The sequence below is a fragment of the Lutra lutra genome, chromosome 5 (genome assembly GCF_902655055.1).
Source record: "Lutra lutra chromosome 5, mLutLut1.2, whole genome shotgun sequence".
Classification (NCBI taxonomy): Eukaryota; Metazoa; Chordata; class Mammalia; order Carnivora; family Mustelidae; genus Lutra; species Lutra lutra.
In genome coordinates this window covers 115,940,564-115,966,315 of record NC_062282.1, presented here as the reverse complement: position 1 = coordinate 115,966,315, position 25,752 = coordinate 115,940,564, and the positions used below count along the sequence as shown (strand labels likewise).

General features: G+C 38.2%; 1 protein-coding gene across 1 annotated transcript in view; it reads right to left on the bottom strand.

Annotated features, from left to right (window-relative positions):
* The window catches only part of ADGRV1 (adhesion G protein-coupled receptor V1), a 548,798-nt gene extending 525,286 nt beyond the window's left edge, over positions 1 to 23,512 (bottom strand). The window contains exon 1 of the mRNA XM_047730885.1: positions 23,417 to 23,512. Coding sequence (XP_047586841.1) covers positions 23,417 to 23,438 — 22 coding nt within the window. The 5' untranslated portion in view covers positions 23,439 to 23,512. The remainder of the gene's footprint in view (positions 1 to 23,416) is intronic.
* Between the last annotated feature and the right edge of the window lie 2,240 nt (positions 23,513 to 25,752).

The window sequence follows — 25,752 nt, the reverse complement described above, 5'->3', positions numbered from 1 at the left end:
ATCACTCCAGACTCCAGAGAGGGAGAACAGTACTTCTCAGAGTTAGAAAAATAAGTCTGTATTCTATGTATAATAACTTGAGGTTCCTCCTGAGGAACAGAAGAGTACAAAAACAAAACAAAAGATAGACCAAGAGGGCCTGAAGATGTTTTGAGGTCAAAACTACTGTCAAAACCGTGCTGCAGGCGAGGATAATCTTCAGACTTTAATGCCACAAACCTTCAATTTGTTTTTGCCATTGAAGTATACTTGACATATAATATTAGTTTCAGGCATACAACATAGTGATTCAACAGTTACATACATTATGAAATGCTCACCACTTAAGCATAGTCACTGTCTGTCACCACAAAAAGTTATCGTAATATTATTGATTATATTCCTTATGCTATACTTTCACAACCCTGTGACTTACTTATTTTATAACTTAAGTCTATACCTCTTTATCCCCTTCACTTAGTTTTCCTATCTTGCCACCCTTCTCCCCTATAACAACCACTAGTTTGGCCTATATTCATGAGTCTGTTTCTCTCTGTTATTTGTTCATTTGTTTTATTCCTGCTAAGTAAAATCATATGGTATTTATCTTTCTCTGTCCGACTTATCTAACTTAGCGTAATACCCTCTAGGTCCATTCATGTTGTTGAGAATACCAAGACTTCATTTTTCTTTATAGCTAAGCAATATTCCATTGTGCATATATAACACATCTTCATTATCCATTCTACTAATAATGGATATTTAGGTTGCTTCCATACCTTGGTTATTGTAAATAATGTTGCAATAAACATAAGGTTGTATCTTATCTTTTCAAGTGTTTTTGTTTTCCTTGGGTAAATACCGATTAATTGAATTACTGAATCACATGGTACTTTTATTTTTCTAGTTTTTTGAGGACCCTCTTATACTGTTTTCCATGATGGATACATTCCAATCCCACCAACAATATATGAGGGCTCCTTATTCTCCACATCCTCACCAACATTTGTTACTTCCTATCTTCTTTATATTAGCCATTCTGATTGGCATGAGGTAATAATAGCTCATGGTGGTTTTGATATGCATTTCCCTGATGAATAGTGTTGTTGAGCATCTTTTCATATATCTGTTGGCCATCTGTGTGTCCTCCTTGGAAAAATGTCTACTCATTCTTTAATTGGATAATTTCTTTTTTTTTTTTTTTAAGATTTTATTTGAGAGAGAGAACACAAGCTGTGTGGGAGGGACAGAGGGAGAAGCAGACTCCCCACTGAGCAGAGAGATGGATGTGGGGGTCAATCCCAAGACCCCAGGATCATGATCTGAGCTGAAGGCATATGCTTAACTGACTGAGCCATCCAGACACCCCAAATTTGTTTTGTTTTGTTTTTTTTAGTGTTGAGTTTTATGAGTTCTTTATACATTTTGGATATTAAGCCCTTACCAGATGTATCATTTCCAAATATCTTCTCCCGATCAGTATGCTGTCTTTCTGTTTGTTGATGGTTTCTTTCACTATGCAAGAGCTTTTTAGCCTGATTTAGTCCTAAATGTTTATTTTTGCTTTTGTTGTCCTTGCCTACAGAGACAAATCCAGAAAAAGAGTGCTAAGACTGATGTCCAAGAGATTACTGCCTTTATTTTCCCTTAGGAGTTTCATGGTTCCACATCTTAACATCTAGGTCTTAATCTATTTTGAATTTATTTTTGTGTATGGTATAAGCAAGTGATCTATTTTCATTCTTTTGCATGTAGCTATCAAATTTTCCTAACACAATTTATCAAAGATACTGTCTTTTCCCCCATTGTATATTCTTGCCTTCTCTGTCACAGATTAATTGACCATATAAGCGTGGATTTATTTCTGGGTTCTCTATTCCATTCAATTGATCCATGTATCTATTTCTGTGCCAGTACCAGAGATTACTAGAGCTTTGCTGTATGTCTTAAAATACATATGTCTTGAAATACGTATGTCTTCAAGTTCTGTTTTTCCAACTTTGTTCTTCTTTTACTCAAGACTGTGTTGGCTAAAAGTTGGTGGAATCACAATTCCAGACTTCAAGCTCTATTACAAAGCTGTCATCATCAAGACAGTATGGTACTGGCACAAAAACAGACACATAGATCAATGGAACAGAATAGAAAGCCCAGAAATAGACCCTCAACTCTATGGTCAACTAATCTTCAAAAAAGCAGGAAAGAATGTCCAATGGAAAAAAGACAGTCTCTTCAACAAATGGTGTTGGGAAAATTGGAGAGCCACATGCGGAAAAATGAAACTGGACCGTTTCCTTACACCATACAAAAATAGATTCAAAATAAATGAAGGACCTCAATGTGAGAAAGGAATCCATAAAAATCCTTGAGGAGAACACAGGCAGAGACCTCTTCAAACTCAGCCACAGCAAATACTTCCTAGAAACATTGCCAAAGGCAAGGGAAGCAAGGGCAAAAATGAACTATTGGGACTTCATCAAGATCAAAAGCTTTTGCACAGCAAAGGAAACAGTCAACAAAACCAAAAGACAACCGAAAGAATGGGAGAAGATATTTGCAAATGACATATCAGATAAAGGGCTAGTATCCAAAGCCTATAAAAAGAACTTAGCAAACTCAACACCCAAAGAACAAACAATCCAATCAAGAAATGGGCAGAAGACATGAACAGACATTTCTGCAAAGAAGACATCCAGATGGCCAACAGACACATGAAAAAGTGCTCCACATCACTTGGCATCAGGGAAATACAAATCAAAACCACAATGAGATACCACCTCACACCAGTCAGAATGGCTAAAATCAACAAGTCAGGAAATGACAGATGCTGGCGAGGATGCGGAGAAAGGGGAACCCTCCTACACTGTTGGTGGGAATGCAAGCTGGTGTAGCCACTCTGGAAAACAGCATTGGAGGCTCCTCAAAAAGGTGAAAATAGAACTACCCTATGACCCAGCAATTGCACTACTGGGTATTTACCCTAAAGATACAAATGTATTGATCCGAAGGGACACGTGCACCCGAATGTTTATAGCAGCAATGTCCACGATAGCCAAACTATGGAAAGAACCTAGATGTCCATCAACAGATGAATGGATCAAGAAGAGGTGGTATATATATATATATACTGGAATACTATGCAGCCATCAAAAGAAATGAAATCTTGCCATTTGTGACGACGTGGATGGAACTAGAGGGTATTATGCTTAGCGAAATAAGTCAATCAGAGAAAGACAACTATCATATGATCTCCCTGATATGAGGAAGTGGAGATGCAATGTGGGGGGTTTGGGGAGCAGGAAAAGAATAAATGAAACAAGATGGGATCGGGAGGGAGACAAACCATAAGAGACTCTTAATCTCACAAAACAAACTGAGGGTTGCTGGGGGGAGGGGGGGAAGGGAGAGGGTGGTTGGGGAAGGTATGTGCTATGGTGAGTGCTATGAAGTGTGTAAACCTGGTGATTCACAGACCTGTACCCCTGGGGCTAATAATACATTACATGCTAATAAAAAATAAAAAATGTTTTTAAAAAAAGATTGTGTTGGCTATTCAGGGTCTTTTGTAGTTCAATACAAATTTCAGGATTTTCTGTTCTAGTTCTGTGAAAAATAATACTGGTATTTTGATAGGGATTACACTAAATATGTAGGTTGCTTTGAATAATATGGTCATTATTTATTCTTCTAATCCATGAGCATGGTATATCATTCCTTTTATTTGTGCCATCTTTGACTTATTTCACGAATGTCTAATAGTTTTCAGAGTTTAGGTCATTCACCTCTTTGGTTAAATTTGTGCCTATATACTTTATTCTTTTTGATGCAATTTTAAGTTGGATTTCTTAAAATTTCTCTTTCTGGTATTTCATTAATAGCATATAGAAATACAACATTTCTATATATTGATTTTGAATCCTGCAATTTCACTGAATTCATTTATTCTAATAGATTTTTTGGTAGAGTCTTTAGGGTTTTCTGTCTATAGTATCATGTCAACTGTAAATAGTGAGCTTCACTTCTTCCTTACCAGTTTGGAGGACTTTTACATCTTTTACTTATCTGATTGCTATCGCTAGAATTTCCAGTACTACACTGAACAAAAGTAGTGAAAGTGGGCATCCTTGTCTTGTTCCTGATCTTAGCAGAAAAGTTTTTAGCTTTCCACCATTGAATACAATGTTATCTGTGGGGTTATCACATACAGCCTTGAGTATGTTGAGATATGTTCTCTCTATAACAATTTTGTTGAGAGTTTTTAATCATGAATAAATACTGAATTTCATCAAATGCATTTTCTACATCTATTGAGAAGATCATATAATTTTTATCTTTCATGCTGTTAATGTGATGTATCACAATGATTAATTTGTGGATATTAAAACATCCTTTCATCCCTAGACTAAATCTCAGTTGATTGTGGTGAATGATCCTTTTAATGTATTGTTGAATTCAGTTTGCTAATATTTTATTGAGGACTTTTGCATCTCTGTTCATCAGGAATACTGGTCTATAATGTTCTTTTTTTTGTAGTGTCTTTTCAGTCCTTGGTATCATGGTAATGCTGGTCTCATAGAATGAATTTGGAAATATTGCTTTTTAAGACTTTTTGGAATAGTTTGAAAAGGATAGGTATTAATTCTTCTTTAAATGCTTGGTAGAATTCACCTATGAAGCCATCTGATCATGATCTACTGCCTACACATAATACAAAAGTAAATGTTTTTCTTCTTCTTCTTAAAAGATATAGTGCTTATTTCTGTTGTTTTAAATGTAGCTCAAACTGTTTCACTATTATGCTGGGGGATGACAGGATTAAATTTGATTAAAATTTTCTTACAGCTGTGATGTAATTAAAAGTAATAATTCCTTGGAATCATTAATATGTAACAAGTATGAACTAGTCCACAACACTCATGGTATAAATATGTCACCATGACATTATTTCTCCAAATTAAATTAAATCCTACTCCAAATACCATTAGTCATGCTAGAAGGAAATCTAGCTTTACCTCTTGAAGGTCCCCTACTTGCATGCTCCAAGAATTCCAGTGGCATATGCATTCCTAAAGGATGTATAGTATCCCTGTCTACAGTGATCCAGCTGCCACTGAGCCTCAGGACCCACTGCCCTGTCTGAACCTGGTCCTCCTCCATCTACCTAGACTTGCTGTTTTAGTCTGTGGCCCTCATGCCACACTGGCCCCAGCTCCTGGCATGGGTCAGCACTATCTTTCAGATAGTGCCACACAACTGCCTGTATCACTTCTTTAGTGCTATCTTCAGTGCACAGTATTCCTAAGCAGTCCCCTCCAGCTATAATTTATAGCTCTTATAGTGCAAAGTCCTTCACGAGCTTAGTCTTTTTGTTCGTGCACACTATTTTTAAAGAGCTTAAAGGAGGAGCACCTGGGTGGCTCAGTTGATTAAGTGGCTGCCTTTGGCCTGTGTCATATTCTCAGGGTGCTGGGATCAAGCCCCTCATGGGGCTCCCTGCTCAGCAAGGAACCTACTTCTCCCTCTGCCTCTGTTGCTCTCCCCACTGCTTGGGCTCTCTCTCTTTCTCTCTCAAATAAATAAATAAATAAATAAAATCTAAAAGAAAAAGAGTGCTTAAAGGAATGTGGACCCTACTGATGGTCTTAGCTATGGCTGTATTCATTCACCATCTGGCAACATCCAAAAAATACCCAGAGTCTCTACAATGTGCCAGGGATTGTCTAAAGCCTAGCTATGCAGCAATAAATATGAAAAAAATGAAGATATTAAAATAGAATTTCATCTTGAAAATTTTCCTAAGTTAAAAAAAAAAAAAGGCAAATCATCACTAGATCAGTTTTTATCTCCCAACTCTACCCTGCACACTGATATGTGAATAGTTACTGGGAAATGAATTATATACCTTTATACATTAGAAATTAGAGTAATGTTTATTTTTTTTTTTAAGATTGTATTTATTTGACAGAAAGAGAAATCGCAAGTAGGCAGAGAAGCAGGCGTGGGGGCGGGGGGGCGCGGAAGCAGGCTCCCTGCTGAGCAGAGAGCCCAATGCGGGGCTCGATCCCAGAACCCTGAGATCATGACCTGAGCCGAAGGCAGAGGCCCAACCCACTGAGCCACCCAGGCACCCCTAAATTAGAGTAATGTTTATTCTTCTTTGCTTTCATTGCTGTATCAGAATTTCCATCAATATTAACTACCTACCTCTGAACATTTATATTTCAGAATTTCCCTTCCCTCAGAATTCTCTCTTCCTCCACTTCCACAGACTGTCTCCAAAAATGCGTACTTCTGACCCCATTCTTTCATGTTTTAGACTTTACTCCTATTAGTCTGCCTCTTCTCTTTCTCCTCTCCCTCCCTCCCTCTTTCCAGTTCTTCCTAAATCCCAAATGCAGTCTTCCTACCTACAATCTTCCATCCTCAGTCTTGCTTTCTCTTCAAGCTTAACATCTCAACTGTATTCACCCCTTCAATATCAAATTTAAACTTTCCCTCTGAGACATCTCAACTTTTCTAATCTCTATGAAAACTTGAAATTCCAACTTTTAAACTTTCACATAAGTTCTCAGAAGTGTGTTCCCCAAAATGTGTTCTATGCAATGTTATCCCCACATTTTGGCCAAATTAAAGAATTCTGTTGTGAACTACATTTAGGAAATAAATTTGTATGGATACTATACATACCTTCTTAAAACATAAAACAAATGCCAAAAAGGCCGAAACACAGACTTAACTTTATTTAATCCATCATTTTTCAAATCTATGATGACCACAGAATAATTTTCCCCCACTGATACCTATTTACAACCTACAGATCTAGACTCATATTGTCAACTACCTAGACACTTCCATGTAACTACACCACAGTATCTAGCAAACTATTTTGACTAGAGGAGGCAATTATCCTTGTTAAATAAAGACCCAATCCCACATGTTGACCTCAAGACACTTTCACCTAACTACTGGATATGTCCATACAGATGTCCTACCAGTCCCTCAAATGTATCTCAAACCGAAACAAAATGCTACAGACCTCCCAAACCACCTTCTTCCTCTATTCCCTAATTCTACATACTTGTAGCTGAGTACCTCTCTCTTATAAATGACTTATAATATCATTTTTTGACCTACAACTGCATCCATCATCCAGTATAATTTGGTCTCCTTAACAAGGGATATTATACTTTATCTATCTTTACATCCTCCTCTGCACCAAGCCTAGTCTTATCCCAAATCATTAAGACTTTTTTTTTTTAATTTCAAAAAAAGAATCTGTATTATAGGAAATTATAAACATTTGTTTTGGGGTCGTACTGCTGGGCCAAATCCATGCCCTGTCCCTACAATCTGTGTTAGGCTGACAAGTGACTTAGTGTCTCTAAAACTCAGCTGTATCTCTAAACTTCAAATTTCTCATGAAAATGTGGGTTTAAATCATCTACCTCAAAAGGTAGTCATGAAGATTAGAAGAAGTGAGATATATGGCACTCTTAGTACACTGCCTAACATATAGCAACCACTCACAACTCACCCATTCATATTAATAAAACCAAAGTTTCCACAAGCATGTATCAAGAAGTAAGATTCCAGGTTGAAATTATTTTTAGCAACTTGCTCCAGCAATGCTTACCCCAGAAGTCAACCACAATGTAGGACATCTGACTACCTTGAGACCACCATGCTTTCATTAAGTCCAAGCTACCATGGAGATCCTGGACAACTTGTATCCTGGAAAGAGAGATACCTGGACAACTTCCAGTTGTCCACATATGTCATGTCCAGACATGACATCGCAACCCAGACATGGGAGTGATTAATTGTCAGATGATTTCATCCTCAGTGACTCTCTGGTTGCAATCCTATGGTTCTCTGGTTGCAGGAAGTGTCCAGAGAAGCCCTCTACACCCCAGAGATATGAGAGATCATTATAAATTAATTTCAGCCACTAAATTTTGGGGTGGTTTATTGATACAGCAAATAGATAACTTGAACATTTCTTTTCACGATTCTGCCATTTTAATATACATTAATTTCCCAAATCAAATATAATGTGTCACTCCAATTACTACATAATTATTTAAAATAATGAAGAACACATAAATTATGGATACAAGCCCTCAGAGCTTAATTAAAACCTAATTATCACAATCTTAGAATTACATTAATATATTCTCAATCCATCATCAAAAGAGGGAACTTCTGATATGTTTAGTACCCAAGTGTTTTTATAAAATGAAAATGGCAGAAATATTAATCAAAACAAGAATACAGACAAATCTCTCATCGTCTTTTACTTATCCTAAGCTGTTTTCCTCCTTATTTTCCATTCCTTAATTTCTTCTTTCAGCTGCAATTCATTCCTTAAAGAGAGAACACAGTCCTCCCCCAACCACCAAACACACACACACACACACACACACACACACGTAGTCACATCCTTCTAAAAATTCTCTATACCTAAAACTTACTTTTGAAGAAAACTCACAAGCAAAAAGGAAGCCTTTAATAGAATTCATTGTGTGCATCACCAATATCTTTCACCTCTTGACTTTGCCTTAGGTAATCTGGTGTCATAAATTAAAATAAGGGAGCATTTTTTTAATCATGCAATGACTCCCCCAGACTTGCCCCTTTCATTATTTTGCTTTTGATGAATATGTCCAGGGCACAAAATACTTTGAAGTTATACCACCCAAGGTGTCCTCACCTTCTATCACAGTAATTGTCCCTTCCTTCAATCATAAAATTTAGGCTAATCAACTGGTTTTAAAAAAAGATATCTATATCATTTTTCTCTGTATTTTTTTTAACAATTCATGAAAGACAATTTTTTATTTAATTCTTATTCCTCCAACTTTAAATTTTAACTTGGCCCTATTTCAAATCCATAGTTCCATTTAAGTTTGGCAAAGTCAACCGCAAGAGTTGAGAATATCAGAAGGTAGGTCGACTAAGACTGAAAATTTTACAAGAACTGGCTTACTTGAATGTTTCTTGTAAGTTGGACTTGCTGTCCATTATCAGAGCACATTCTCTCCCACTCTAAATATCTCCCATTTCCCTAACTCCAGCTATGTCCTATAACTTTAAATATTCACTCGGGGTTTAGGATATACTAGAAGGATGGTAATAAATGGGTGCCTGGGTGGCTCAGTGGGTTAAAGCCTCTGCCTTTGGCTCAGGTCATGATCCCAGGGTCCTGGGATCGAGCCCTGCATCAGGTTCTCTGCTCAGCAGGAAGCCTGCTTCCTCCTCTCTCTCTCTCTGCCTCTCTGCCTACTTGTGATCTCTGTCTGTCAAATAAATAAATAAAATCTTTAAAAAAAGAAAAAGAAAAGAAGGATGGTAATAGGAAAATTGATTGAAAGGGCAGATAGTCACTTCCTTCTTAGGTCACTTTCTCATGAGGCTTCCTGATGCCACATTCATCTGGTTCTCAATCCCTCAGTCTCCTTTGCTGGGTCCTTATCTTCTTCCTGACCTCTGCAGGATAAACTTTTCTAGTCCTCAGACCCAGACCTCTTCTCCATCCACACTCACTTTCACTTTGTTTTCATTCACCTCACTACTATAAACATAACCTTCCAAATTTATATCTCCAGCTGAACTCTTCCCCCAAATTCCAGATTCACACATCCAATAGACTGTTTGACATCTCCTGGTGTTGATAATTTTTTTTAAAGATTTTATTTATTTAACACAGAGAGAGAGATCACAAATAGGCAGAGAGGCAGGCAGAGAGGGGGAAGCAGGCTCCCCGCTGAGCAGAGAGCCCGATGTGGGGCTCCATCCCAGGACCCTGAGACCATGACCCGAGCCGAAGGCAGAGGCTTAACCCACTGAGCCACCCAGGCGCCCCTGGTGTTGATAATTTTTTAACCTAATTTTTATTTTGGAATATACAACACATTCACATAAATCCAAGCTTAAGTCTATGTGACAAGGTATATATATATATATATATATATATATATATATTTTTTTTTTTTTTTTTTTTTTTTTAAAGAATCTTTTTTGCGGCGGGGGGCACCTGGGTGGCTCAGTGGGTTAAGCCTCTGCCTTCAGCTCAGGTTATGATCCAGGGGTCCTGGGATCGAGCCCCACATCGGACTCTCAGCTCAGCGGGGAGCCTGCTTCTCTTCCTCTCTCTCTCTGCCTGCCTCTTTGCCTACTTGTGATCTCTGTCTGTATGTCAAATAAATAAATAAAATCTTTTTTAAAAAAGATTCTTTTTTTTTAAGATTTTATTTATTTATTTGACACACAGAGATCACAATATTTTAAAAAAGATTCTTTTTTTTTAAAGATTTTATTTATTTATTTGACACACAGATAGAGATCACAAGTAGGCAGAGAGGCAGGCAGAGAGAGAGAGAGGAAGAGAAGCAGGCTCCCTGCTGAGCAGAGAGCCCGATGTGGGGCTCTATCCCAGGACCCCTGGATCATGACCTGAGCTGAAGGCAGAGGCTTAACCCACTGAGCCATGCAGGTGCTCTGTGACAAGGTATATTAAGAGAATTCTCACTTCCATCGACCTAGTCCTTTCCTTCCCCTATAGATAACTATTTTTCCTAGCCCCTGAATTATGTTGCCAATGCTTCTTTGCAAAAATAACTATATAGAGACAAACTGAAATAAATAAAGCAACTGTCTATCAAATGATAATATAATCGCACAGATAAAATAATTATTTCTAGTGACTTTAGAAATAGTATTTTGACTCTCTGACCAGAGTAGAATAAATTCTAACAAATACAGTTGCAAAGAAAGCTTATATACTTCATTCAGTATTCTTATTGTCAGTAGTAATGTCAGTTATTATTGTGTTTAAGTTATATTTTTATATTGTAGAATATATATTTTGGAACCACATTTTATATGTTGTAGAATATATATTTTGAAACTACACACGTTTATAAGATAGGACAAATAAAAAGTCATTACATAAGAGAAAACAGAAATGACAATAAAACCAAAGAAATTATATAAAGTATCTGGACAGTTAAATTTAAATTGGAAATACCAGTCTCACTTCATGACATTTTTTCTTTGTAAACTACATATTTCTGACTTCATCTATCAAAAAGGCTTAGAAGTAATGACAACTCAGTAACAACAAGCACCACAGTGCTTAGATTTTTGTCTCTAAACAGCATTCCCCAGTAAAACCAGGATTTCTTATAGAAATAATTGATGTCTGGGGAGGGAAATATACAAAACGAACCTGAGCATCTTGTACTACCAAGGAAGCTATTAAAGATTAATGAGGTTACATGGATGGGGCAGAGGAACATGAAAGGGCTCCATTAGCCAAGGACTAAAATTTTTGTGCACCTAAAAGGTAATGATTGCAATGTTTTGAAACACATTAAACATACAAATCTTTATCTTCATAAGTATACTGAAATAAACAAATAAATCTCACTGGTCACCACTGAAAGTAACTGGAGCATCAATGGCTTACTCTGAAATTAACATTTAAAAAGAAAGAATTGGGGCACATGAGTGGCTTAGTGGGTTAAACCTCTGCCTTCAGCTGGGGTCATGATCTCAGGGTCCTGGGATCAAGCCTCATGTCGGGGAGCCTGCTCCCCCACCACCACCTGCCTCTCTGACTACTTGTGATCTCTCTCTCTCTCTCTTTCTGTCAAATAAGTAAATAAAATCTTTAAGAAAAAAAAAGGAAGAATTAAATATTCATCCTGTCTATTCTGGGTAAACTCCTTTTCAGAATAACCAAATACCCTAGCCATTAAGGAAAAGTTCTTCCTTAAAGAATTCCAGCTAATTAGGCAAGAATGACAGAGTTAACAAAGCATGGTTGCAACTCCTAATAAAATAATTGTAAAATGATCATTGTGGATGAAACAATCAGATAAAAAAATCAATTCAAACTGACTTAAAAGCTTGCACATAAAACTTGAAACCATAAAACTCCTGGAAGAAATTATAGGGGGTAGGGTCCTTGACATCAGTCATGGCAATTATTTTTTTTTTAATTTGACACCAAAAGCAAAAGGAACAAAAGCAAAACAAGAGAGACTACATCAAAATTTTTAAAAATTAAAAAAAAAAAAAAAAACTTCTGCAATACAAAGGAAACCATCAACAAAATGAAAAGGTAGCCTGGAGAATGAGAGAAACTACTTGCAAACTCTATACTGATAAGGAGTTAATATCCAAAATATATAAAGAACTCAGAACTCAATACCAAAAAACAAACAATCTGATTAAAAAATGGGTAGAGGAACTGAATAGACATTTACAGAAGAATGCATACAAAAGGCAAACAGCTGCATGAAAAGGTACTCAACATGATTAACCAGTCATCAGAAGAATGCAAATCAAAACCACAATACAATATCATTTTATTCCTATTGGGATGACTATAATCAAAAAGAGATAACTGTGCTCACAAAGCCCTTGAGAGTTGTACATTTATGAGCAAAGTGGTTATTTTAAGTTTTAGAGTGGTTAGTTATGACTGAAGCATATATAAATTTGGGGCTCCTCTTCAAGTAACAGTGTACAAAATTAAATACAAAATTGTTAGAGCCCGTTATCTCTCTTTGCATTCTCCTGCTTTCAACCTAAGTCCTTTTGTCTAATGTGTGTCCCTTGTAAACAATATGTAATTGATTTCTATAATGTTTGGTCTTCTCTGATAATCACTGTGCTCTTACTTAGGAGTTTGATTTATAGTCACTTATTATAATTAGTCATACATTTAGATCCTTTTCTGCCATTTGTGCTTTTTGCCCTGCTCTTATACAGTTTTACTTTTTCTTCTCTTGTTTTCTTTCACTGTGCTTGTGAATTGATGCATTTGTTCTTTGAGAGTTATCATTTTTGCCCCGTAAATTTTTAAAAGTTTCAATTTAAATATCTTCACCTTACTACTAAACAATAAAAGGATCTTACAATATTCAAAACCAATCCTCTGTCACACAAACCCCACTAACATGCTAATTTTATTTTTTTTTTTTTAAAGATTTTATTTATTTATTTGACAGAGAGAGATCACAAGTAGACGGAAAGGCAGGCAGAGAGAGAGAGAGAGAGGGAAGCAGGCTCCCTGCCGAGCAGAGAGCCCGATGCGGGCCTCGATCCCAGGACCCTGAGATCATGACCTGAGCCGAAGGCAGCGGCTTAAACCACTGAGCCACCCAGGCGCCCCAACATGCTAATTTTATGATATAAGCTCTATCTTATTTTACTTAACTCTCAATGTATAACAATAGAATTTGGAATTTAATCATTAATATTCTTTGTTTATCCAAATGTTTATTCTCAACTTCAGTCAACATTCCTTACATTTTAGACCTTTCTTGGATCATTTCCTTCTTTCTGAAGTTCGTGAGATAACGGGCAAATCCTAGTGAAATGTTATTGGTGTCTATTACAGACAAAATAAGACTTCAAGGCAAAACGCATATAAAGACAGTCACTATACAATAACAAAAATGTCAAGTTACCAGGAGCTAAACTAACACAGAGTTCAAAATATATATTAAAAAACCCTGTTGGAGGGGCACCTGGGAGACTCAGTGGGTTAAAGCCTCTGCCTTCGGCTCAGGTCATGATTTCAGGGTCCTGGTATCGAGCCCCAAATCTGCTCAGTGGGGAGCCTGCCCCCCCACCCTGCCTGCCTCTCTACCTACTTGCGATCTATGTCAAAGAAATAAATAAAATCTTTTTTTTTTTTTAAAGGCCCTAAAAAGAGGGGTGCCTGGGTGTCTGACTCTTGGTTTTGGCTCAGATCATGATCTCAGGACTCTGAGATCAAGCCCTGAATCGGGCTCTGCCCTCAGCAGAGTCTGCTTGTCTCTCTCTCTCTCTCTCTCAAATAAATACAATTTAAAAATAAAATAAAATAAAATAAAAGGCCCTAGAAAGACTCATGAGTAAAAGCAGCAATTATTATAGAAATCAGAACCTGTATGATGTAAACCTAAGTGGGGGTCTTTAAGGAGACTTTCTTAAGGAAGTACCTGTATTAGAAAATAAAAAGGCTACAAGATTAATGTGCTAAGGATCCAAAAAAAGTCTATAAAAGTAAGAAAGGAAAAGAAATATTAGGGGCTGACACTTGAGCTTTAGTAGCTTCAAGATAAATTTAAATCCTCTTTAGGAATCCAGAGGAGACCAAAGTTGCAAAAGAAGAGGGCATCCTTCATGCACCCTAATCATAAAAAACTTGGGCTTTGTGTGTGACCATATCAGCTAATAGCAGCTAAAAGCGAGGCTATTCTAATTCCTTTACACGTGTTAATTTCTTTGATCCTCATAGCAACCATTTAAAATATAAGTACTATTATTATGCTCATTTTCTGATGAGGAACCTGACATATAAATTAAAAATATTTGTCAAGATTAGATCTCAGAAATCCAAAGCCAAGATTCAAACCTAAGCTCTCAAGGTCCAGATCCTATGTTTTTAACTAAATACTAGATTAATATTCTAGTCTTGATAGGAAAGATCTTGTAGGAAAGATCATTTTAAAAGCCACTATATTTATACATCCTATCATATAAAAATGCCATTAAATGAAAAATGCACATCTTTATTTTCTTCTCTCTATAATCAAACCTAGCTTCTAATTAGCACAGTCTACTGAAGAGACCAGTCCTATACCTAATGGTTAATGATGTAACAAGAATGGTTATTTTGTAGAATTTCACACTCACAGTGATTTTTCCACTTGCAACGGAATTAGTTGTTGGCATACATTTTATTCGTGAATGACATGATACTTTAATAAGAGTAGAAGCAATGAAAGAAGGCAAATAGGCATTCTAATTCTAATTCTCTCCATGCTTACATTCATCTTCTGGGAAGGGAAGGAAAAAGGAGTTAGCTGCCTAGAAGAGTAGGGTTAAGATTTCTAATCACAGTGCTAATGAAATCGTTGGGATTTCAAAATGTTAAAAAAAAATCACTATAAAATCTGAGTTTTTGAGGTCAGTAGCTACAATTAAATGTAAAAGTAGAAATCATCCACTCAGCATGTTTTTCAAGTCCATGGTAGAATGCTTCAGTAAACACTGAAGGAATGAATGGCCAACCCCCAGTATAAGAGCACACATGAATATTAGTGAGAAATAAAATAGGATGAAGTAAAATCCCCTAAACTCTAACAGTTTCTGGAAATTCTATTGATTTTATTATTCCAAGTTCTCAAGTAGTAGTTATAGCACTGACTTATAAAAACTACTACTAACTCTAATCACCTAAAAACAAAAACAATTTCCTGAATTTGCTGACTTTCTCCAAGAAAGATTTCTTAAATATTAGGTAAAACTGCCACTCAGTATCAAATTGCTTTGTAATGGTATTCAAAATTATCTCTAATTATTTATAATTTTAGTGACAAATGTTCAAAAGAAGTGAAGTCCTGATTTGGAAATATTTTTATTGTAGTGAGATTTTCAATGTAATGCTACCTGATGAAACAGATCTACTTATATTAGGAAATTTAAGAAGTCAATTCATCTAAAAATTAAATAGAAATATTTTTATGAGACACCAAAAAATAATAGATTATGATCATTACTGTGATCATTAAGGAGTGGACAACTTTTGTACATTAAATTGAAGACCTGAGTTTGCTGCTGTTTTTAATTTTGCTGACTTTTATAAATCTTTGTTTCAACTATAAAGTAAAACAGTTAATAACTTACAACCACGTGGTTAAGGTTACATGAATTAATTCATGTGAACCTACGTTGCGAATCCCAAGGTAGTAAGCAGAACCTTAAAATATATTTGCTTCTACCAAAATTAGACAAATTCATTCAAATTTGTTTGTTCAAACTTGTTCATTTTATAAAGTACATCAGATACTTTCAGGAAATTAGTTAAGGTTTTAGATAAACCAATGCATAAATGTACAAACATACAGACACACACCAGAATTACTGACAGCTGATAAAACTATACATTAGTGAATTGGACTTGTCTTTTACCTAAAGCCCAATTCTCAAGTGATTTATTGAATTGCCCTCCCTAATGAAACATTTTAATCCTTTTGTAATTTGTCTTAGAAGCAAAAATAATTTTTTTCTCATTTTGGTAGTTTAACTAATATCATTTAGATAAGTCCCTACTGAAAACACAGAAATCATTAGAGAATTGAATTCAATGTGCATCAAATAATGTCCAATCACATTTCTGATTTTAGCATATCCTAGGTAGGTTAATTACTATGCCAGCCAGGACTATACTTCCCTCTTAGGAAAGAACCACAGCCAGTGGTGAGGGAGAAGTCATTGGCTGCAAGTTCTTCCTTTATGTTGTTTTCTCACAATCTGGTCCTATCTTAAATGTCTTAGTTAATTGGCAAAGGTCTATGCAAGGAAAGTTCCAACTGGTGAACCCGCAAGCCATACCTGATACATCTGCCCCATAATGTGACCTTGAGCTTAAAAGAACGTATAAAAGAAAAGGGATAAACTTCTCCTGAATGCATCCTGGCTATTTTATCCACCATCCCAAGTGACCCAGCAGTTCCACTCCTAGATATATAACCAACAGAACAGAAAACATATGTTCACACAAAAACTTATATAGAAATGTCCACAATATGGGACGCCTGGGTGGCTCAGTTGGTTGGGCGGCTGCCTTCGGCTCAGGTCATGATCCCAGCGTCCTGGGATCGAGTCCCACATCGGGCTCCTTGCTCAGCGGGGAGCCTGCTTCTCCCTCTGCCTCTGCCTGCCACTCTGTCTGCCTGTGCTCATGCTCTCTCTAACAAGTGAATAAATAAAATCTTTAAAAAAAAAAAAAAAAAAGAAATGTCCACAATATAACAGTCAAAAAGTAGAGACAATCCAAATGTCCATCAACTGATGAATGGATAAAGGCAGTATATTTATATATTCATACAAAGAAATACTGTCCAGCCGTAAAAAAGAATGAAGTAGTGATACATGCTACAGCATGATAACTTTGAAAACATTACAGTGAGTGAAAGAAGGCAGACACAAAAGGCCACATACTATACGATTCCGGCCACATATATGATTCCAGCCATGTGAAATGTCCACAACAGCCATATCTGTAAAGACACAGATTGGTTGCCAGGGACTTGGGGGTGGGAGAGGATGGGAGGGAAAATTAATGGGTACCGAATTTCTTTTTGAGGTGATAAAAATGTTCTGGAATAGACAGTGGGGACTGTTGTCCAACCCTGTAAATATATTAAAAACCACTGAATTACTTACTTTAAAAGGTAGGGTTTTTTTTTTTTTAATTCTATCTCACCTTTGTTAAAAAAATCCAACTGACCCTGCACTTCCAGCCATCCCTTTCTCTTCTTTCAACAACTGCAGTCAAGTGGATCTACTGTGTATCTGGGACAAGACACCTGGATCACTCCTCCCTCTGCACCCCTGATCCATGCTCAAAATTATCCATGCTATTCCTGGGGCTCTTCTCTCTACTTCTCTCCACTCCCTCTTCTTCTCCACCATTCTTCAAAGTCCATATCAGGTCCTACTTTTTTCACAATACTTTCCATCCCTAGTGGACTAGTCTGCCAAAGCACAGGTAAGTCTTCTTTATTTCATGCCTGTTCACCAACACTGCTGAATATAGTTGAATAATATACAAATGACTCTAATTATAGGTGCAGATAGGGCTTTTGCTTTATATCAGAGGTTGGAACTATAAAAGACAGTGCAATTCTTTCATATACGTTCTCAAATTATATTGATCACGTGCCAGGCTTATATCTAAAATATTTCTCTTATATCTTTTCAGTGAAACCTTATTTGAAAAATGAGAAATGTATTATTTTATTTCCAAATAATTACGTACGTACAACTTTGCAAAAATAGTGCTGCATAAAAAGATGAGCTAAGGGGCGCCTGGGTGGCTCAGTGGGTTAAACCGCTGCCTTCGGCTCAGGTCATGATCTCAGGGTCCTGGGATCGAGTCCCACATCGGGCTCTCTGCTCAGCAAGAAGCCTGCTTCCCTCTCTCTCTCTCTCTCTCTGCCTTCCTCTCCGTCTACTTGTGATCTCTCTCTGTCAAATAAATAAATAAAATCTAAAAAAAAAAAAAAAAAAAAAAGATGAGCTAAACTGAATTACTGCCCCATGACACAGATTAAAGGATAATATCATTACAATTATCCTAACAAAAGGACTATCAAAACATACAGTGCTGTCTTAAGAAGAATAGGATATGGACATGAAATATATCAATATTACCTAATTATCAGAATCCATGACTAAAGAAGCTAACAAAATCTTATCTTCAATTAGCACACAAATACAAACCCTTGAATTATTTCCACAGTATACTTTAGAGCACTTGCTCACTTGTTACAACACTTAAATTCTTTTCTCTTTACACACATTCCCCCACAGAATTCTTTTCTGCAGAAAGAGTGCAAAGTCAATACAAATAATTAAGAATTGCTTCTTCTTTGTTAATTTTGAGTCATCTCACCTAATTCCCTCTATATAACATATATACCTTCTGTTCACTGTGCCCACTGCAGGCAGAAATAAACTAAGAGTGCCACACAATGCCTTTTTTGAAGTTGTATTTTGAAGCTATTTCATTTGAAGCTGTTCTGTATCTTTCAACCTGGGCCACATTTCAATAATGACTATTTAATAATTACAATCATCCCCTTATTAGCGTGGCATTTCATTTTCCTTGCCTTATGGCACCCCGCAGTTGAAGGCAAGGGAAACTCTCTGTTGATTAGTTATTTAAGACCAGCAACAATAACTATGCTGGAGAGAAGGCTACTTGGAGAGGATTACATAAGAGCTGGAGCTCAACTGCCTCAGACAGAGAGCAGCAAATTATAAACCCAAGTACTTCATTGCATGTAACCAAATTGGCTAGTTGAAATGCTAATTGCCTTTCAGCAAAACTAAAGACAGACAGGGAACCTTGTGCTTCAGAGAATGAAATGCATTTTTACTCCACTTCTGCACTATTGTCTTGCTGAGAATCATTTGAAATCTATTCATAAAGGTAGCTCTTTCCCTAACCTTTAAAATGTGGGAAATTTATTTAGCCCCTACCAGCACCTCCAATGCACTGATGGCCAAGATGCGAACAGATGGTTGGATTTAAGCCACGTTAAGCCCCTAATAAAGTAAGGCATGAAAGAATTCTATGTTCAAATATACAGCACAAATCAAGAAAATGTGCCTAGGAAAAGGAAATTTTGAATAACAAATAAATTTATGAATGAAAGTTATCAAATACTATCACCTTTAAAACATTAATATTTTCAGCATAATTATATTCAAACACATATGGCAAGAGCGATCATTGCCTATTTCAAAGAAACCCCCAGCCTCCCTTTATACTTAATAATTTTCTATTAGTTCAAAACTCATTTATGGAGAATTATTCCAACAGCCAGTTTTCCCCCTTTATATGAAAAAGAGTCCATTCGGGGTTTTCAGAATCCTGAATATATGAATGAGAAATGCCCTATCAGCATCCTGCCCTCATTCTGAGGTATAGCCAGCCTTACGCCTGACTGCACCAGAAAGGGCCCCATGACCACCTGCCCAGCAGCTGGGGGAGGGACTTGGTCTGGTACATTTTGAAGTGTATAGTGTGTCACAGTGGAATCAGAAAACACAGCCTTTGTATTACCACAGCCTCCTGCGACCCAACTCCACCCTTCTCCTCCTCTTCCACACCTCCATAGGGGCAACAGAGCTTGGGCGCTGTGGCCTCTTGTGTGGCCTGACATCCTGACTCATTGGGGAACCCTCCATACATGCAAAGATGCCCTCCACCCCGCTTACCCCCCCCCCAATCCTGCCTTGTGAAGGGAGAAAAACGGGCATGCATGCCCAGAAATCAACTTTCTGTACTACTTCATTCTGTGTGAGAGTCTTTTTATCTTCATTTCTCAACAAGTATCATTATTTATAGAAAGTCTGAGCGGCCTGAGAGTGACAGAACACTAAGTAGAGCTTTCAATCGTAAACAGTTCCAATAAAAGATTCAGCTCTCACCCCGAATCAGAAGGAGTTATGGCGAAAAAAGAAATCTTTCTGGCTAGATGTTCATCAAAATCTTTGGACAGTGGAGTTCCTGGTGATTTTTCTTTCTCCTGTACTGTCTGAATTTCCTACATGACTTTGTATAGTTATTTCCAAGTCAAAGAAGGAGATAGATGGACATTCAACCGCATGTAATATTAAGCTGTTTAACTTTTCTCACAAAATCAGGGAAATGCCCATCCAAATCTCTCCCTGATCACACTACATTTTACAATCAAATTAAGCTATCATCATCTAAGGAGCTCAATATGCTTTAAAAGCATCCATAAATTATCTGGTTGCCCTCTATGTGAAGTAAAAGTAAGGACAGCACAGTGCTTGCCCACGGTGCAGACTTTTGGACCCAGTGTATAAAATAATGACTTATCAGAGGTAAATACAAAGCCTATAACAAAGTCAGTATATTAACCATTTTGCTCAAATCTAGAGACACTAAAGAAAGATATAATATAGTCCCTGGCCTCAGAGATTTAGTAGCCTAATTGGGTAACATTGAAATTTTCAGTAACAGTAGGACAGAAATATTAAAATAGAGCATGAGGCAGTGTTTGGTTGATGTCAATAAATCATACATGTAATGACCAAGTTAATCAGTTATCATGCTTCTTGCTTATTGATTTATGGGAGTATCCAGTCATAATGCAAAAAGAGAATCTGTGACTTTAAGTCTCTCAACTTTTCTGTTTCAGTTTACCCAAGTAGGAAATAAAGAGGTTGATGTAGTTTGGCTCCAAATTTCCTCCCAGTGCTTAAGGAGTGCAACAGTGTCTTCACAGCCTTTGACTTTCTGAACACTAAGGGATCACACACCCAATCTAAGGCAAAATGTAGTTTCTTTGTGGGTCCTCCCAGGTCACAGATCTTTCTGCCTCAGTTTTTTATCTGCAAATCAGGATAACAGTATTTGATGATTAAATACAAAGTTACTCTTTTTAAAGGGACTAGAATTCCTCACACACAGTGGGCATTCAGTAAATGCAGTATAGTATTATCATTCACTGTGGGGGCATGAACAAAAGGGTTTAGTCACAGTTAATTCTGTTGTGAACACTTTTTCTTTGGGTACAATATGGGCAAGGGCACCTGCAAGTAGAAAGATGTATGAAATACTCTGCCTCATACTAGCTTCTGCCTTACCGTATTATTTCTAATCATTACTTTTATTACCATCAAAGTATTTGTGTTCCAAATATGTCTCACATTATCCTTTCCCAACAATGAATACAACTGGCATTCAATATTTGATATATATATATATACAGCATAAAACTAGAACTGCTGTTATTAAAATATAATAAATGTTGACTGATACATGATTTCTATTTCTGATATTAAGACTCAGTGTTGTTCCATAATTTACCTGCACCTCATTATGTACTTACATTTTAGTCTAAGATTATTTTTAGTTGATGTTTATATGTGGTTTCAGCTTTTTTTTTTTAAAGATTTTATTTATTTATTTGACAGAGAGAAATCACAAGTAGGCAGAGAGGCAGGCAGAGAGAGAGGAGGAAGCAGGCTCCCTGCTGAGCAGAAAGCCCGATGTGGCGCTCGAACCCAGGACCTGGGATCATGACCTGAGCAGAAGGCAGCGGCTTAACCCACTGAGCCACCCAGGCGCCCCGTGGTTTCAGCTTTTAATCACCACATTCAGTATAGGGTAGAGCTTAGAGCACTCAGGAAAGATCCTTGATCAGCTCTGGAGAACTTTTGCAAGGGACTTAAACTTTCCATGCCTCAATATCATTATCTGTAAATTGGGATAATACTAATCTATGGTCTTGTGGTAAGTGTTAAATAATCTATATAAAGGGTTTCTCAGAATTCATTACATAAGAGGCATTCTGTACGGGGTGGCTACTATTGTGACTCCTCATGGAAAAATCATGGAGATACAATTTAGCCATACTTATTTTTAGTGTATACATGTTGGCTAGTTGTTTTAAAAGGTATAAGGAGACTTAGCATCTCTACCTGAAATAAGTCTTTTCAGTTACCTGGTTCCATCCCTTTATTTTGTAAATAAGGAAAAATCAGGTGCAGAAGGATGGATGAATGTCCAAAGTCACAGTAAGTTAACTGCAAGCCAAGACATAACTAATTGCATATATTTAAAAGATTCTATTATGTCACAGTTCACACTGTATTTGGCACAACCTAAGTAAATCACCCCCCAAAAAATGTTGGGGCGCCTGGCTCAGTGGGTTGGGCCTCTGCCTTCATGCCATTGGGTCATGATCTCAGGGTCCTGGGATAGAGCCCCACATTGGGCTCTCTGCTCAGCAGGGAGCCTGCTTCCCACCCCCGCCCCCTGCCTGCCTCTGCCTACTTGTGATCTCTTTCTCTGTCAAATAAATAAGCAAAATCTTTTTTAAAAAAATTGTTGTTGTTCCTTTGTATCTTGACTAAAACATCTTTTTTTAATGACTTTTTGTTGTTGTTGTTGTTCTATCTAGCTGTTTTGATAAGTGACACACAAAGGGGAGGGAAAAGACTTTAGTAATGTAAGGTAATAACTTCAGAAAGAATTTTTATATAATGCTGTATTAGTTAAGGTGTATTTTTTTAGCTTTATCCTAATGGTTGGTAATCATGCACTCTCAGGATTTGATAGGAGTAATTTCTAAAACAGTCCACAGCTTACATATAAACACATCACAGACATTTTTAAAAGTTGTAGGTTTCGTGAAATGTTAAAAGTCGGTTTAAAATAAAAGTTACAACGAGTAAGTTAATATAGCACCTTAAAATGAGATTCTTCCCCCATGAACACTAGCACAGTTTCTTAGTTTTAAGGAAAAAAAATCGATTTTAAAATACCTGAAGACGTTAAAAATGTCTAAGCTTTTTAAAAATCTATATATTATTCTGCGGTTCCAGGCTAATTCCAAACTCCCTGAAATCAACATATTTCACTGAAAATTCTTCGACACAGCGGTTATTTTTAAACATAAGACTCCTTAAGTTCATTTCAGCGTTCTCATTAATTATTACCTGTGGCGCGCCGTTCTTGGTCGGTTATTTTCCAAGCAGACTTTTTAAAATTAAAGCTAGGGTTCGGGTTTCAAAGAGGCAGAAAGAGAGGAAAGGAAAGTTTTCCCTCTGCTGATTCCCACTTCTCACGTTCCTTGAGATCAAGCTGCTTTTGCAAGCGCGGCTGGCAGGAACCGAGAACTCACCGCCCCGCCGCAGCCCCGGGTGGAGTGGACGCGGACAGCTGTGCAGGATTAGCGCAGCCCGCAGCGCGGGGCGCACGCCCTGCCTCCGGTGCCCACGCCTCCACCTCAAGCAACAGGTGCGGGAGCAGCGCCCCTGCGCGCCGCGCGTGCTGCGCCGCTCCCTTGTAGCACTGGGATGCTCGCGGCACCATTCCCCAGCCCTGGCCTACCTCGCCCTGGGGACACCGACATCCGCGCGCGCCCTTCGGTCCCCGCGGGTCCCTTTCGCACACCGTCGTTCCGCCTCTCGCTCGCGTCCCTAGGCTTCGACGGGCTGCTGGTCCTCTCTCCTGCTGTCGGATCAGGACTGTGGCTCCATTCTCCTCCCCCCCTCTCTCCTCCCCCTTCATCCTCCGTCTGCTCCAATAGGACTCGCGGCTCCCCGGGCTGCGCTCACCTGACCAGCGGAGCGGGGGTGGCTGCCCAAGGCAGCGCGCCCCCGTCTGCGCAGCGGGCAGCCAGGTCTGCGCTCTGGCGTCGAGAACACCCTGCAGTGGCCATCCCTAATGGACTGTTCCGGCCGCCGGACGCCTAAGCTGACCTGCCAGCGCGCCGGAACCTCGGAGTCTGGACTCGGTCTGCACCGCGCAGGCGACCTACGCGGTCCGTGCTTCTTGGTGTTGTACTCTTTGACTAAACTTTGTAATTTGTCCCCTTGGGCACCAGGACACCATCTGCCACCCGACTAGCGGGCACTCCGCCCTGGCCACTCCACTGTAAGCAATTCACGGTGTTCTTTCTGAGGAGAAAAGCCACTTACTGGTCCTTGATCCTTTCCGAAGGACATTTATTTAAACTTTGACTGAAGCGCCTCCCCTGAGATGTTCACAATGAGAATTTGCGCACAAATGGATGAAGTATTATAAAGGAGGACCCTGCCCGTACATGTACTTACAAACGAAGACTAAGGTCAACGTATAGGTAAATTATGTCTCTTTTATAAACGAGGGTTAATTCCTACCTTGTACGGTAGTTACAAGGATTAGATGAATAAGATCCTGTGTGAATTGCCACGCTACATCTGACATGTGGTAAACCCCAATAGATGTTGGCAATTTTTCCCAGGGCTTAAAAAAGGAAAGCCCCCGAGGTCAGATCAAATCATCCCCACCGTGCAAATAGCCGTCTGCGCCAGAGAAAAACACAGGCAGAATTCTTAAAAGTTTCAAACCCGGGAGGAGGTTAAAGATGAGCAGTTGGCAGTCCAACGCCACCTCACTGCTGATCTTATGGACGAAAAAATTAAAATAAATGCTGATTGGCGCGCCTGGGTGGCTCAGTGGGTTAAGCCTCTGCCTTTGGCTCAGATCATGATCTCAGGGTCCTTGGGATTGAGCCCCGCATGGGGCTCTCTGCTCAGCAGGGAAGCTACTCCCCCCGCCCCCCACACCTGCCTCTCTACCAACTTGTGATCTCTGTCAAATGGATGCATAAAATCTTAAATACATACATAATACTGATTGAATGGCTTAAAGTCTGAAACAAGAATGGATCTTATGTCTCCTAATTCCAAACACAGGGCACAGGGTATCATTATGAATCTCCACTGGAATAACTAGTTACTTTGAGTTGCAACAGATAGCTACTTTGCTCTCAAGCAGGACTAATTTAGCATTATTATGGGCTGTTGCTGAACATCTCATCTCACAGCTGCAACAGTCAACAAACAGCTGGGGGTACTAAAGCAAAGATGATTCAGGCAAAAGGGTTCTGGTACAGAAATTGGGTAGGAATGCAAATGCTGCACTTCGAAGCATAAGAACAGGTAGTGAGAAGAGCAACCTAAATGATAAGGACATTGACTAGCTAAACTAGTCTAAACTAAAAAGCTGGACCTGGGTCTAGAAACTAAATCCACACAGCCTAGTGGAAGAGTAGACACAGATGTGCTTACTATAACCTACACTAAGAAAACTGAAACATGGAGACAATTTATAGTCAAAACAGTGAATCCATTATTCATGCGGTGATAACGGGAAACAGAAAAATATAATGTTAGAAAAATATTTTCTTCACATTGTTTTAAACGTGTGTTCACTGTTAATATGCCCCATAGATTTACAGTTTCTAGATTATTCAATATTGTATATTCAACCCATGGTTTTATTGTATTATTTGTAAAAAAGGCTTTATTTGCAGCAAAATGTTACTTTAGTTTATTAAGACCCTGACAAGGTCAGTGTCTATCAAACCGTTCTGGCTTAAGCATTGTTTCACCAAGTCCTGTGATTAAAAACATTCTCCACAACTGGACTTGCTCAGCATGCATTTTCACTCTGTGTAGGACACCACCTTTGGCACTGTGATGAACTGAAAGTAACCTTAAACCCACTCTCCTTCTTAAAGCTACCTCAGGGAACTAAGTAATTCATTAACAATTTCTACCGGGTGTTCAGGAAGAAGATACTGGAAGGCACTGTGGGAAGAACAGTGATCCCTAAAACACAACCCTAAGTGCACTGAGCTTGCACTGTCTAGGGTGAAAGTTTAATGAGCCAAAAAAGCA